General features: G+C 46.8%; 1 protein-coding gene across 1 annotated transcript in view; it reads left to right on the forward strand.

Moving 5' to 3' along the window:
- Window positions 1-3,735: 3,735 nt before the first annotated feature.
- The window catches only part of CUNH1orf94 (chromosome unknown C1orf94 homolog), a 35,717-nt gene continuing 26,454 nt past the window's right edge, over window positions 3,736-12,998 (forward strand). Inside the window, exon 1 of the mRNA XM_039836826.1 lies at window positions 3,736-4,067. Coding sequence (XP_039692760.1) covers window positions 3,736-4,067 — 332 coding nt within the window. The remainder of the gene's footprint in view (window positions 4,068-12,998) is intronic.

Raw genomic sequence — 12,998 nt, forward strand, 5'->3', positions numbered from 1 at the left:
ATGCCATATGATTTCACTAATATGAGGAATCTAAGGAACAAAAAGAACAGACTAATCGAAAACAGACTCACAAATATAGAGGACAATCTGGTGATGGCCAGAGGGGAGCGGGTGGGGGAAGGCTAGGAGAAAGAGGTGAAAGGTTAAAGAAGTACAAGTTAGTAGTTGATAAATGGTCACGGAGATGGGAGCACAGCATAGGGACCGTAGTCAGCAGTAATGTAATGGTTATGTGTAGAGCCAGAGGGAAGATAGAGTAATCAGGGGGATCATTTCATAAACTATACAAATGTCTAATCAATGTACTGTATACTTGAAACTAATAAAAAAAAATCTTTAAAAAAAAAAACCTCCAGTGGCACACATTTCAATGTAATCAACAAGAAAACTAATATACAGCACTTTTATGTGTCCCTTACATGCAAGGTGTTGTTCTAGGGACTTTCCATGTGTTAAGTAATTACTTAGTAATGGAACATCTATAATAATTCTACAGAACAGATGTTATTTTAATTATCATCCCATTTTACAGATGAGGAGACCAAGTGTTATGAGCTGAGTGGTGTCCTCCACCCAAAATTTATAAGCTGTCGTCCTAACCCCTAGTACCTCAGGATGTGACTACTTGGAGACAGGGCTTTGAAAGAGTGGTTATAAAGGTAAAATGAGGTCATCAGGGTGGGCCCTAATGCAATGCGACTGTTGTCCTATAAGAAGAGGAGACTGGGACACAGACATGCACAGAGAGAAGACTATGTGAAGACAGGGAGAAGACAGCATCTATCAGCCGAGAGAGGCCTCAGAAGGAACCAGCCCTGCTGACTTTGATCTCGGACTTCTCGTCTCCAGAACTGTGAGGAAATAAATCTCTGTTGTTTAAGCCACTCAGTCTGTAGTACCTTTTTGTGGTGGTCCTAGCAAACTAATACACAAAGGCACAGAGGAACTTGCCTAACCCTGCCTTGCCAGACAACATAAACTCAGAATTTGAACCCACGTAGTCTGGTTCTATAGTCTGTTTGGTCTGGGATAATGAAAATGTTCTCTGTGCTGTCCAGTATGGTAGCCACAAGCCACATGCATGTGGCACTTGAAATTGTGGCTAATGTAATTAAGAAACTAAAATTTTAATTTACATTAAAACAAAATTAAAAATAAGTAGCCACATGTGGCTAGTGGTTCCTATACTGATTTTATCTTTATAATGTTTCTAAGTAGCTTGTTTTTTACAGGATCTTCTAGAAACCTCCTCTGTGTGTTCTAAAACACATGCCCTTTATCTTTGTACCCTACTTCCACTGTATGTTATAGTGAGCTGGCTAACTTTCCAGAAACCTGTACCCTGGGCCGTGGAGGGTCATTGGCGTTCTGCTCTAAGCATGGGTTTTAGTCAACCAAATGCCAAGCAGCACAAACACTGAGTGACATTTTCAGAACTATTAATATTTCATCAGAAATGATCACTTTTCCTTTAAATACACTATTTTAAAAGGTTTTCTACATTCTTAAGTATAATTTTATTCAGTCTAGATCCTCGGAATTTTCCCCAGAGGAGCACATCTTCAGTTTTATAATGAAAATCAAAGGGGAATGAAGCTTGGATTTCAAAATATAGTCACCATTTCTAGGAACTTAGGCTCCCTGTAAAGAGTAAGGTTGTGAACTGGGCACCTACTGCGTGCCAGGCATTTTTCAAACAGTATACCATAAATTCATATTTATTGAGTGCCTACTATGTGCCAGAAATGTGATCTTTATAATAGTTTATTTACACCATTTTACAGAAAATAATGCCTTCTCATCCTTCTGTTTCATCTCAAATGTTATCTTAACTCCTCAAAGAGGACTACCTGGACCACCATCTAATGATGCCACTATTCCTTTCCCCATTTCCTCACTTTGTTGGTGAATTTCCATCAGAGCCCTTATTTCATCTGTAATTACTGCTTATTTAACTTGCTTTGTGAGTTTGTGATCCATCTCCTTCCACTAGCATATAGGCTCCATGAGAGCAGGGACAAGGCCAGTTTTGTTTACCTTCAGTCTTCCTCAGTGCCCAGCACCTCACCTGACACAAAGGAAGGGTTCCATCAATATTTGGGAAATGAATGAATGAGGACTGGAGAAGTGAGGAAATTGGTAAGATCACACAGCTAGGAAGTGGCAGTGTCAGGATTCGACTCTCCATCTACAGGCTGCCGTCTCCGCTAGTCACACCCATTCTTCCTTCCTGCTTTCTTGCTCTTCCTTTCCTGGGGAAATGCTGGAGGCACAACCACTGGCTCCTGGGATCAGAAATCCCTGGCAGGCAGAGGTTCCGTGTCAGTTCTGAGTTTAAGAAGCCCCTTCGGTGAGAGGAGGCGCTCTCTGAACAGCCAACGGCTAACTTAGCCCTTCTCTCTGCACCTTCGCTCCCGGATCCCCACTCCCACCTGTCCGCAGCCCACTCACCCCCGGGATTCCTGAATCCAGTGCAAGAGCGGAGCGGTCTATCTCAGCTTCTGAGAGCGCGAGATTCGGCCTGGGGGGCCTGGATTTGAATTCCAGCTCCCAGCTTCCTAGCGGGGCTCGGGCGCACCCCTTTACGGCTTTAGGACTCGGTTTCCTTAAATGTAGGACGTTAAGAAACAATGGCACTAACTTCCTGAGCTTGTTTGGATTGAATATGACAACACAGAAACTCTAGTGCTTGGAACAAGGTAAGTGCTTAATAAAATGGCAGTTAGGGATAAAACCAGGCAACGGAGGGGCTAGGCCCCTGGCAGGCACTGAGGTTTTTGCGAGCGGCAGCGGGCAGGGGTGCGGTGCCCCTGATTTTAAGGAGGGGAGAGCTCTCCCGCGTCCTCCGGGAACCACCCCGCCCCCCTCCCACGGGAGGGCCTGGCACACCGAACCCGGGGTGTCCCGCGCACCGAGCCGTTGCGTTTGAAACCTACGGAGGAATTCAGCGCTGAGCGCGAAGGGTGTGAGAGCCACCGGCAAGCAAATCGGCCCAAGCCGCCCCGCTGAGACAGCGCCCTTTTCAGCCGTGGGGACCCTTCTCGGGCCTGGTTCGCAGCCTGGCCGGGGGGCGTGACAGGTGTCTGTTTGGGGCTTCGGCTCCGGGTGGTCTGCGGGCGCTGGACAACGGGCGTATTCCTGCAGGGCGCTGAAGAGGCGGCCAGGAGAGGGGAGTGGAGCTGAGCCGGCCAGGGCGGGGCCGTTGGCCCTCGGGTTCGCCGGGGTCCCTGGGAAGGCCCAAGTGAGAGCCTGATGGCGGGCTCCTGTCCCTACGGTGCCTAGCACAGTGCCGGGCCCTCACGCAGTCATCTGTGAGGCTTAGCAGGCGAGAATGGGCTGAGCCCCAGGCGCCACAAGGTGTCAAGGGCGTGTCAGCAACGGGGGCGTGCCAGGGACTGTGGGGAGAGCCAGTCCTCCCCCTCCAGCTATTCCCAGATGTCATTCTGCCCGCCCAGGCGCCTGGTTCCTGAGCTCAGGGGGATTCCAAGGTTACTAAGCTACTGGTTTTTGTTGACTTTTAAATATTTTCTTCTCAGGGAGAGGGGGAGGGGGGCAAAAGTCAGGAACCAGCACAAAAAAATAAATCAAAATAAGCTCCCCCTCCCCAAAAGGAACCTGATCTCCATCCACCACTCCCACACAAATCGGAGTCCTCTGAACATAGTCGCCTTGCTGGAGCAATAGTCAGTCAGAACTGACCTGTTTCTGTCCCTTCCTCATCTCCCTTTCTGGTGAATGAAGGGTGGTGGTGGATGGTCGCCCTGTCTTCGAGCCCTGGGTGGACAAAGGGGCTTCCGGAAAGAAAGGAGGAGGATGGCCAGTGGGAATGGGCTTCCTTTGTCCTCCACTGCCCTGGTGGCCAAGCGCCCCTCCGCCCTGGGCCCATTCCCCAGATACATCTGGATCCACCAGGACACACCCCAAGACAGCTTAGACAAGACTTGCCATGAAATCTGGAAGAGAGTACAGGGCCTGCCAGAGGCCTTGCAGCCCAGGACCTCAAAGGAGCAGCTCTCTACCTCCATGGCTGGAACTCCAAGAGACAAGAGGCTCAGCTCCCAAGAAGAGTGAGTGTCCTCTCACATGGCTGGCACCAAGGGAGGAAGGAGGAGAGGTGGTCTGACCGTCTAGGGGGAGGTTTTGGCCCATTGTTCAGTCTAGTTAAACCCTAAAGACTTTATACGTTTTCTCCATCACCTCCCCCCCGCCTTCAGTTCTTAGACTAATCTTTATAGGACAGTTAATACCTATAAAGTTACCTGGGTGAAAGGCCAAATCAGAGCTGTCTTTCTGCTGCCTCTTCACCAGCCCACTAAGGGGACAGTTCTCATCCTAAAGGCATGTGGATCTGAGGACTTTGAAAAATCACCCTAGCCAGAGCCAAGGGTTAAGTGTCCATGACTTCCCCGAGGGCAACTAGATATTCTTGCCTCCTCCCACCTCCAAAGGCTAGGCATTGGCACAGATAAGTCTGGTGGTTTTAAACCACATCTGGAATTCCCTAATATAGGGAGCAGCTGTCCCATTCAGACTCCACAGAAGCTGCTGCAAGAGCGCACATCAAAATATTTACTGGGAAGTCATTGACATATTCAGAGGACATAATAGAAAATTAAAGTGTGGGGAAATGGCTGGAAATAGCCCATTTCCTGGGTGGGAAATCCTGTGTCTAGGAAACACAGAGCTAAATGATTCTCCGCCAGGGCAAAGTTGGTCAGAAATAGTTGGGGTTGGATATTCACAAGGAGAGGAAGGAGGGACCTCATTAAGGAAAGCAAATAAATATGCTGTGGTTATCAGTGCCACTGTTGAGCACTCGTTCAATGCTTTGCATCTTCAAAGTGGGTTGCAAACATTAATTAATCCTCCCAGAGTACCTGTGAGACAGGTATTAGTGTCCCCATTTTACAGATGGATTAAGTGTTAATAATTAAGTGCTAATTAAAGACTAAGTGATAATTAAGTGTTGCCTGTTCCAACACATGCTCCAGCTCAGTTCAGAGCTGCTCTGGAGGGGCGGGGGCGCGGGGGAGGGGGTGGCGCATTCAGACAATTATCAGCTGCATCTGGTTTCAGGAATTTCTAGGCAAGCGCTAAGAAGGAAGGCGACATGTAACTGCTACCCAGGTCTGCATTATCTGCTGTCCCTTTTCGGGCTGCGGAGGAAGGTGGAAGGCACTTTGGCTATTGCTCAGCACGACATGGCCGGGATGGGAATGGCCTGGCTACTGCCCCAAATCGTGCTGTCTGGCCCACCAGTGGCACTGAGCCCCTCTCCCCATTGCCATCTGCTCTGGGACAGGGCCTTGGCAGGGGGTCTGTGGGGCTGTACTCAGGCTGTCAATGGCCAAGGAGCTGATTGTCCACTTTGTGAACCAGGGTCAGTGGCAATTTCCAGTAGATGGCACCCTCTTGGCCAGGTCACACCAAATTAATGGAGACAGACTCTATTTCCAGTCTGCACTTGGCTGAAAAGTAAACGGGTACACCTTTGGCCAATTGCTTAACTCCATTTGGCCTTGATTTTCTCATCTGCAAATTGAAGATGATATGCCCTGCCTTGTCCACCTCAGAGTTGATAATGAGGATCAAATGTGATGGGAAACGGGCGACTGAAAGCTGTGTTATGCAAATGAGGCTTTCCATAAATATAATTCTCAGGGTTTGGGTTTGTTGTTGTTGGCTTCAATCTAGGATTTTCACATTATGCTCATAGACCCTAGGGTGCTTTCGGGGGTCACCCTGGAGTCAAGTGGCCTGGTGGCTGGGCCCCAATCCCTACTTCAGCCAGAGCTGTTGTTCTGCTTTTATGGGTTTTACTTATTGGAGTGCTGAGTAAAGGCTGCTTTGAAAAAAGGGTTCTGCTACTGAGAAAAGAGCTGGGAAACCACTGACTTAGATGAATAAATGATATCATAATTGTGTAGATATCAACCAAGTAGAACACAATGAGCTTATTCTTGAAATAAAGGCAGCTGTGATGGTGGAGTCAGATAACTCTGGTTTCAGATCACATTCAGCCCTGTGCCAGTTGTGGGATTTATTTAACTCATGTGAGCTTCAGTTTCCTCATCGGCTGAATGGAGATGATTACTATGGGGTTTGGGAGATGATTAAATGGGATATTTAAACATTCCTAGGTAATATCTAGGATTTGTAAAAATTCCTTATAATGATGATGATGATAATGATGATGATGAAGATTTATTTAAGCCCTACAGTTATTACACAGGGTAGGTACTATTTTAAACTCTCTCTCTTTTTATTTTTTATTAATCAAATTTTCAAACGCATCAAATAGAACAGTATAGTGGATGTCTATGTGTCTGTCAGTGAGTTTTATTAATTATCAGACTTGTGCCATTTTTGTTTCAGTTCCTCCCTCTTCTGTTTTTAAATGAAATCCTTTTGCACACAAGGTAACAGGTTTGGAGGGGTTAATTTCTTTGCCTGAGGCTCTTTAGGTTAGGAGGTGGTGGAGTTTCTGAAAGCAAACCCAGGACCATCTTAGCCACTATGTGATAGTGTTGGCTATCTTCTCCTGGAAATTGAGGCATCTTTTTGGATAGTCAAAATATTTGGCAGTCCCATATGCTCAATGATCACACGTGGATAACAGATTTCAAATCCAGGGAGCTGTTCAGAGTGTTTCTGGGATGGCTTAAAGCCCACAAGATCCCTCTCAACTAATCTTTCCCCTGCTTCATTTGTAGACCTGGTTCTGTGAGGTTTTCTACTATGGGACAGCTAATAAGTACCTTCAGAACTGTTCTCCAGAAATTTTTTCTTGACTGTATCCCTACATATCTTAGAAACCCAGACATCTCAAGTTTGAAAGGGATCTTGGAGGCCATCTTTTGCTGCTTGTATCCCTCCTCAGCATCCTTGCCAAGTGGTTATTCACTTGTACACTTTCTTAGACCGGGAGCTCACCCCATCTTAAAATAGTCCCTTCCCTTGTTATGGACCTTTACTGTCAAAAGACCACTTCTTTCCTATACTGAAATATGTCTGTATCAGACTAATATCTATTGATCTGGATTCGGCCCTTAGGGCTATAAACTAAGTCTACCCCTTCTTTCTCTCAATAGCTCTTTCTATATTAAAAGATGGCAACAATATTCTTCCTAGGATTTCTTGTTTCTATAAGCTGAATACCTCTGGTTTTCTAAGTTTCCTCTCTCGTGTCAACTTGGTCAGTTTCCTCCCCACACTGCTAGTCTTTGTGGCAACACGGCAACCAGAACCAAACGCAGTAATCCAGGTATGATCCAATCTGTGCAGACTAGATCCTTCTTGCTGATATTCTGCATTCGTGGTAATGGTGATTAATGCCATGTTTCCTTTTCTCTCCAAGCCAACTGCACTCCGTGGTCACATTTTGAGTTCATTCATTCACTCATTCATTCAGTAATTCAGTCAACAAATAATTATTAAGCATGTACTATATGCCTGGAACTGTGCTAAGAGCTAGTGGTATAGAGCTGTGAACCAGGTAGGGCCCTGCCTTCCTGCAGGTTACATTCAAATAAAGGAGAAAAAAAGAAAGCAGATAAATAAAGATAATGAAAGCTTCAGAATGTGAAAAGAGCTGGTATTCTAGTTGGAGGAAACCAATAATAAACACATAAAAATAAACCAGATAATTTCAGGTAGCAATGAGTAGTGCTCTGATAGAAGTAAAACCGAGTAAAGTATTAGGGGAGAGTGTCTTTAGATGTGGTGGTCAGGGAACGAGTCTCTGACTAGAGGCTGTCATTTGAGTCAAGACCTGAATACCGAGAAGGAGCCAGCCAGGTGAAGATTTGGGGAAGGATATCCTTCCTTGAGGTGAGAGTGGCTTGGAGGGGGACAGCATGGCTAGGGTGCATTGAGCGATGAGACATGGGACAAGATGATATCAGAGGCAGGCAGGCTTGCTCTTTAAAAGCCTGGAAGATCACTGTAGGGAGTTCAGATTTGATTCTCCACGTTATGGATACCCTTAGAGGTTTGGGGGGAGGGGTTATAATGTGATCATATTCGCTAATTTTTAGAGATCTCTCCAGCCACTGTGTGGAGATGGTTCATAGGCAAGTGAGAGGAGTTGGGAAACCTCTGGGAAGATGTTGCAGTAATAGTAACGGTGGGGGTGCCTGGATCAGAGAGATTGCAGTGGGGATGGAAAAAGTGGGGGATTCAGTGTGCATTTTGAAAGAAGCCAACAAGCCTTCTCATGGTTTGGGGCACACAGAGACATTAAGGCTGACTTGAGGGTTTTGGCTTGAGCCGCTGGTTGGACGGTGGTGCCATTTACAAAGGCGGGGAAGAAACAGGAAGAAGTTGGCTTTTGGAAAGAAATCAGTAGTTCTGTCTAGTGTCAATTAATCTCTACGATCACGTTCAGTTATCTTTTAATTAGTCTTAAATTTGGGCTTGGAGAATTGTGGCCAGCCACTTACCAACTCACATTCTGGGATCACTTACCCATTCATTTCCCTCATCACTACAACTGCATAGCCTCAGCTGGGGGCTTTGGATTTACTGTTGATTCCATTGCCCCGACTGTGAAGCAGCATTTGTTCATTCCATCATTTATGGATTCATTCAACAAACACGCACAGTTGCCTTCTTGGTGCCAGGCAACAAACCAATCCTTTGCACTGCTGGTGTTTAAACAATTGGATGAATTCTACTTTTCTGGAAAAGTTACTTGGAATATATCCCCACTCTTATTATTATTTTTTAAAAAAGCCTTGAAACTTGGTGATGGGAGTGATAAAGACAAGACTCAGTTGGAAATTCACACTGATGCCCTAGAGCTGACGCCAGCTCTGAAGATCTTTGGAGTTTGATGCTCTAGGCTCCTGTTTTCTCCCCTTTCAGGCATGAAACACCTCTCCGAGAATCTGAGGGGAGGTGCTATGCACCCTTTTGCCTGAAACACATCCTCAAGTCAACTCAACATTTTGTGAATGACTCAGAGACCCCCAGCGCCCAAGTTGGAATCTTTTTCTCCTGGACCCAACATTTAAGTGTCTTCTTCCCTTGAGCTTCCCAGGGCTGGGTTTCAGCCTCTGTTATGACCCTAATCACATCAATATATCCCCATCCTGGTTGTCAAGTGAATAAGCGAATGAAATGGTGCCGGCAGACAGAGGTCCAAGACCCCCTGACCCTTCCCTCCTCCAGTCTCTTTATACTACTGCAGTTGCCTTTATGATGGTCTTTGACTCCTGTGCCCCCAGCTTGTCTCTCTTCTGCCATCTTCACAACATCTCATCTTGCTGCATCTGGTTCCTTTTCCTCCCAGATGCCCCTACCCTTTCAAAAGCTTCATCTTCCTGAAGCACATCAACGGTGCTGCTCAGGCATCTTCCATGCTTCTTCATGGTCTTCTGAACCCTTTGATTTGTTTCAAGGGTCTCGGTAGTTGACCCTGCCTACATCTCTAGGTGCGCATCTTGCTGATCTTCCCCACACTCTCTGTAAACCAAGATGAGCAACCAGCAGGTGCACATATCCTCACTTTTGCTCAGGTTATTCTACTAGTAAGAATGCCTTTCTTCCATAACTCTATTGAAATGCCACCCATCCTTAAAGACCTAGAATAAATGTGTCATCCTCCGAATTCTTCACTGTTTACCCTATTCAACATTCCTTCCTCCTCTTCCGTGTCTCTCTTTTTAATTTAAATTAGCTATTATATCCTCTCTTTCCTAAGAATATAAAGGCAATAACAATATCAATATTAGATAATGATAAAATGAGGAGACAGGTTATTTAGAATCCCAGCATACTTCCTAGTTGTAACCAAGTTACTCAGATGTTCTATGCCCCATTTTCCTCATCTGAAAAATGGAAAAGGTCATAGCAACAGCCTTAAAGGGTTATCGTGGGGGTTAATGAATAAGATATGCAAAGCTCACACAGCACCTGGTATAAGGTAAGGATCCCAAGTTCCTCATCACTATCATCGTCGTCACCATCGTCACCATCATTATAGTTATTATCAGGGGTAAAATGACAGGGGTTAAGTATCGAGAATGGTAGCAGGGAGAGGAGATTTGTATACCAGAAAATCCAAGCTAAGGGAAACTACTCAGCTGAGGACAGCATTTTGCTTTGAGATTCTTGGCAACTAGGGCAAAAGGGGAACATAACAGTTGGTTTCCATAACTCATGTTATCCAATAAGAGAAAGCAGGTGAGCTCGTCAGGAGAGACAAAACACTTTCCTAGCTCTGAGGACCAGGTGGAAGGGTGAGGGTGATAAACAAGCTCTTGAGTTGACCATTGGCCAGAGGGGTGGACACAACATCCCAATAGGATTTGTTGGCACAGTTCTGGCATGGGATTTCTGATGGGGTGGTCACCGGGCATGTTTTGTACACTGCCTAGTGGCAACAGTCCTCCTCCCCCACTTGACCATGGCTCCTTAAGGGCAAGGGCTGTGTCTTACTCATCTGCGTCTCCCCGGCGCCCAGCTGAGTTCCTGGCACTTGGCGGCTATGCAGTGTATATGAATGAATAAGGAAGTGAATGATAGATGAACCATAAAAACGCCACTGCAAGGAGGATGAGCAAGGCCCAGAGGTGGCCAGGATCCAAGCAAGGAGTCACAATCATCAGAGGAAGAATTGAGTGATACAGGGACAGAATATCAATAAGCCAAGACATTGTAGATTTTTTTCCCCTTCCTTCTGCCTTAAGCGGCAGAGAATGGAACTAACATTTTCTTGAGCACCTAATATACTCCAGGTTCTGTGTTTTAAGTTTCTGTTTATCTTATTGTCTTAGCAACCATTTCCAGGAGATGGTTGATATTACTCACCTTTTACAGATATGGAGGCCAAGTCTCAGAGAAGTTAGGCTACTTGCCCAGAGTCATCCAGCTCAAAGAGGACACAGCAGGAATAGGAACCCTGTAGGGCTTCAAGGCTAGAGCTCTTTTCCAGACACCAGGAGCCCATAAGAAAAGCCCTTCCGGGTCTGCTTAGCACCGGCCCCGCGAGCTGTGAAGGGAAGATGAATCGTGATTAACATCCCGCTTCCCGTGTCCCCCTTTTTAATTTAATTTTATGGTTTCGGGAGTTGTGTCGCAGGTTGCGGGAGCCTGCAGAGATGGGCCACCAGTGGTTTGGTTTAATCCCCTTTCTAATATCTTTGTTGCAACGTTCTTTCCAATTCAGTTCCCAAGTCACATTTAAAAAAAAATACCTCTTCCTTAGGGTAAACCTTCTCTTATTAAACAGATTCAAATGAAAAGTTTTAAAGATAATTTGAACAATAAGAATCACTCTGTAGCTCCCAGCCGAACCTCCTTTATTGCTGTATTTATTCCTCTGTTATTTCCTTTCTCATTCCTCAGCTCACTGAATCCCTCATCCCCCTGCCAACCCTTCCACTCCCTGGCCAAAATCGCACCAGCGTCCTGTTATTTCAACTTCTCCTTTTCCCTCCATGAGGATGGAGACTCAGGGAAGAGGTGGGGTGGCAGGTGTCTCACTTCCATCTGCCAGTCTGCCTTCTCAGGCTGTCCCATCTCCCATAAGGGACAGGCATGGAGAAGCTTGAAAGTGTCTGGAGGAAAATTTGCACTTGGCCGGGAGCCTCCAAGTGCTTCGTTTGCATGAAAACCTCGGGAATGCCGGGCCGAAGGGAAAGGAGAGATACTAGCTCAGAATGCAGATGCCTGGGCCCCTTTCTGAACTTGCATTTCCCCAAGAGTCCCCAAGAATCTGCATTTGAAACAAGCACTGCAGGTGATTCCTTGTGCATATGTGTAGAGAGTTCTTTGATACTTTGGGGGATCAAAGATGACGGAACTTCAGGCTTAAAAGGGATATGGCAGCGTTGAGAAGGAAGTGTTCCAAAGGAAAGCATGAAGGAAGGAGACTGACCTTTACTGGACTGTAAGTGTATGCCAGGGACATTATGAAAAATGACTCGACTCTATACGAAGACCTTTGCTAGGAAATGAGAGGGACACGAAGTCCAGGCTTGGAGTTCGGGCAGCTGAGGGCTCTCACAGTGTTCCCTCCTTTAACCCCGACCCCCACCCCGGGTCACCATCCCCATGAGGTTTTGGTGTCTTCCCCAACTTTCCACGCCTAGCCAGCCCAGCCCCGGGCCGTGAGGGGTCAGCGGGGCCGAGCCTGCAGCAGGCTGGGCTCTCCGGCACCCCGCGGCCTCTCCGTCGGAGCTGCTAACATTTGCATAGCGCTGTTACAGTTTACCAAGTGCTTTCACATTCATCATCCCACTTAATCCTCACGGCAGCCTGTAGAGTGGAGGAGGGGTGGTCCGGGCGGGGAGGCCTGAGCTTTCTAAAGGCCCTCTGCCCAGACTCCCTGCCCGCAACCAGAGAGGTCCCAGCAGACAGAGCTCCAAGTACCTTTGGGACACGGGTGCACAGGCCCTAGGATGGCAACTGAATCTGCAGCTCCCGTCAGTTGCCCTTTCCACGCCCCAAATGAAAAAAACTCGCCCAGTTCTCTCAGATTGTGATGGAATCCGCCTTCCATCCCTGGTTCCTTTTCTTCCTGCTAATTTTCTACAAGGCTTTTGCTGGGGTGTGTTTGTATGTGCGCACACATAGGTACATATGTACGATTGTGGGGGTGTATGCATAGCTGTGCTGAGTGTATGCGTGTGTGTCATGTCTGTGGTATTTGCAGCATGTGTGTGCATGGCTGTGCTGCATGTGTGTGCACGGATGTGGTATACGTTTGTGAGTGTGGTGTGTGTGTACATGGGTTGGTGTGTGTGCATGGGTGTGGTGTGTGTATGGGGAGGGGGACCCAGGGCAGTTCAGTGAATAATAGATCTGGAGGAGAAGAAAGGAGGAGGAAGACATAAGGTAGCTTTGACAGAGATGGCTGTATCCTTTCTCTCCACAATGGGCGGGGGCCACCCTAGGTGCTGTGACATAGGTACCAGGGCAATAGAAGTTAGGTCCCTCCTCTGCATGCAGACAGGAAGATCCAGAAATTTCCACTAGCCTGGGTTAAAGTGAAG

This window comes from Pteropus medius, unplaced genomic scaffold (genome assembly GCF_902729225.1).
Source record: "Pteropus medius unplaced genomic scaffold, Ma_sr-lr_union100, whole genome shotgun sequence".
NCBI classification, from domain to species: Eukaryota; Metazoa; Chordata; class Mammalia; order Chiroptera; family Pteropodidae; genus Pteropus; species Pteropus medius.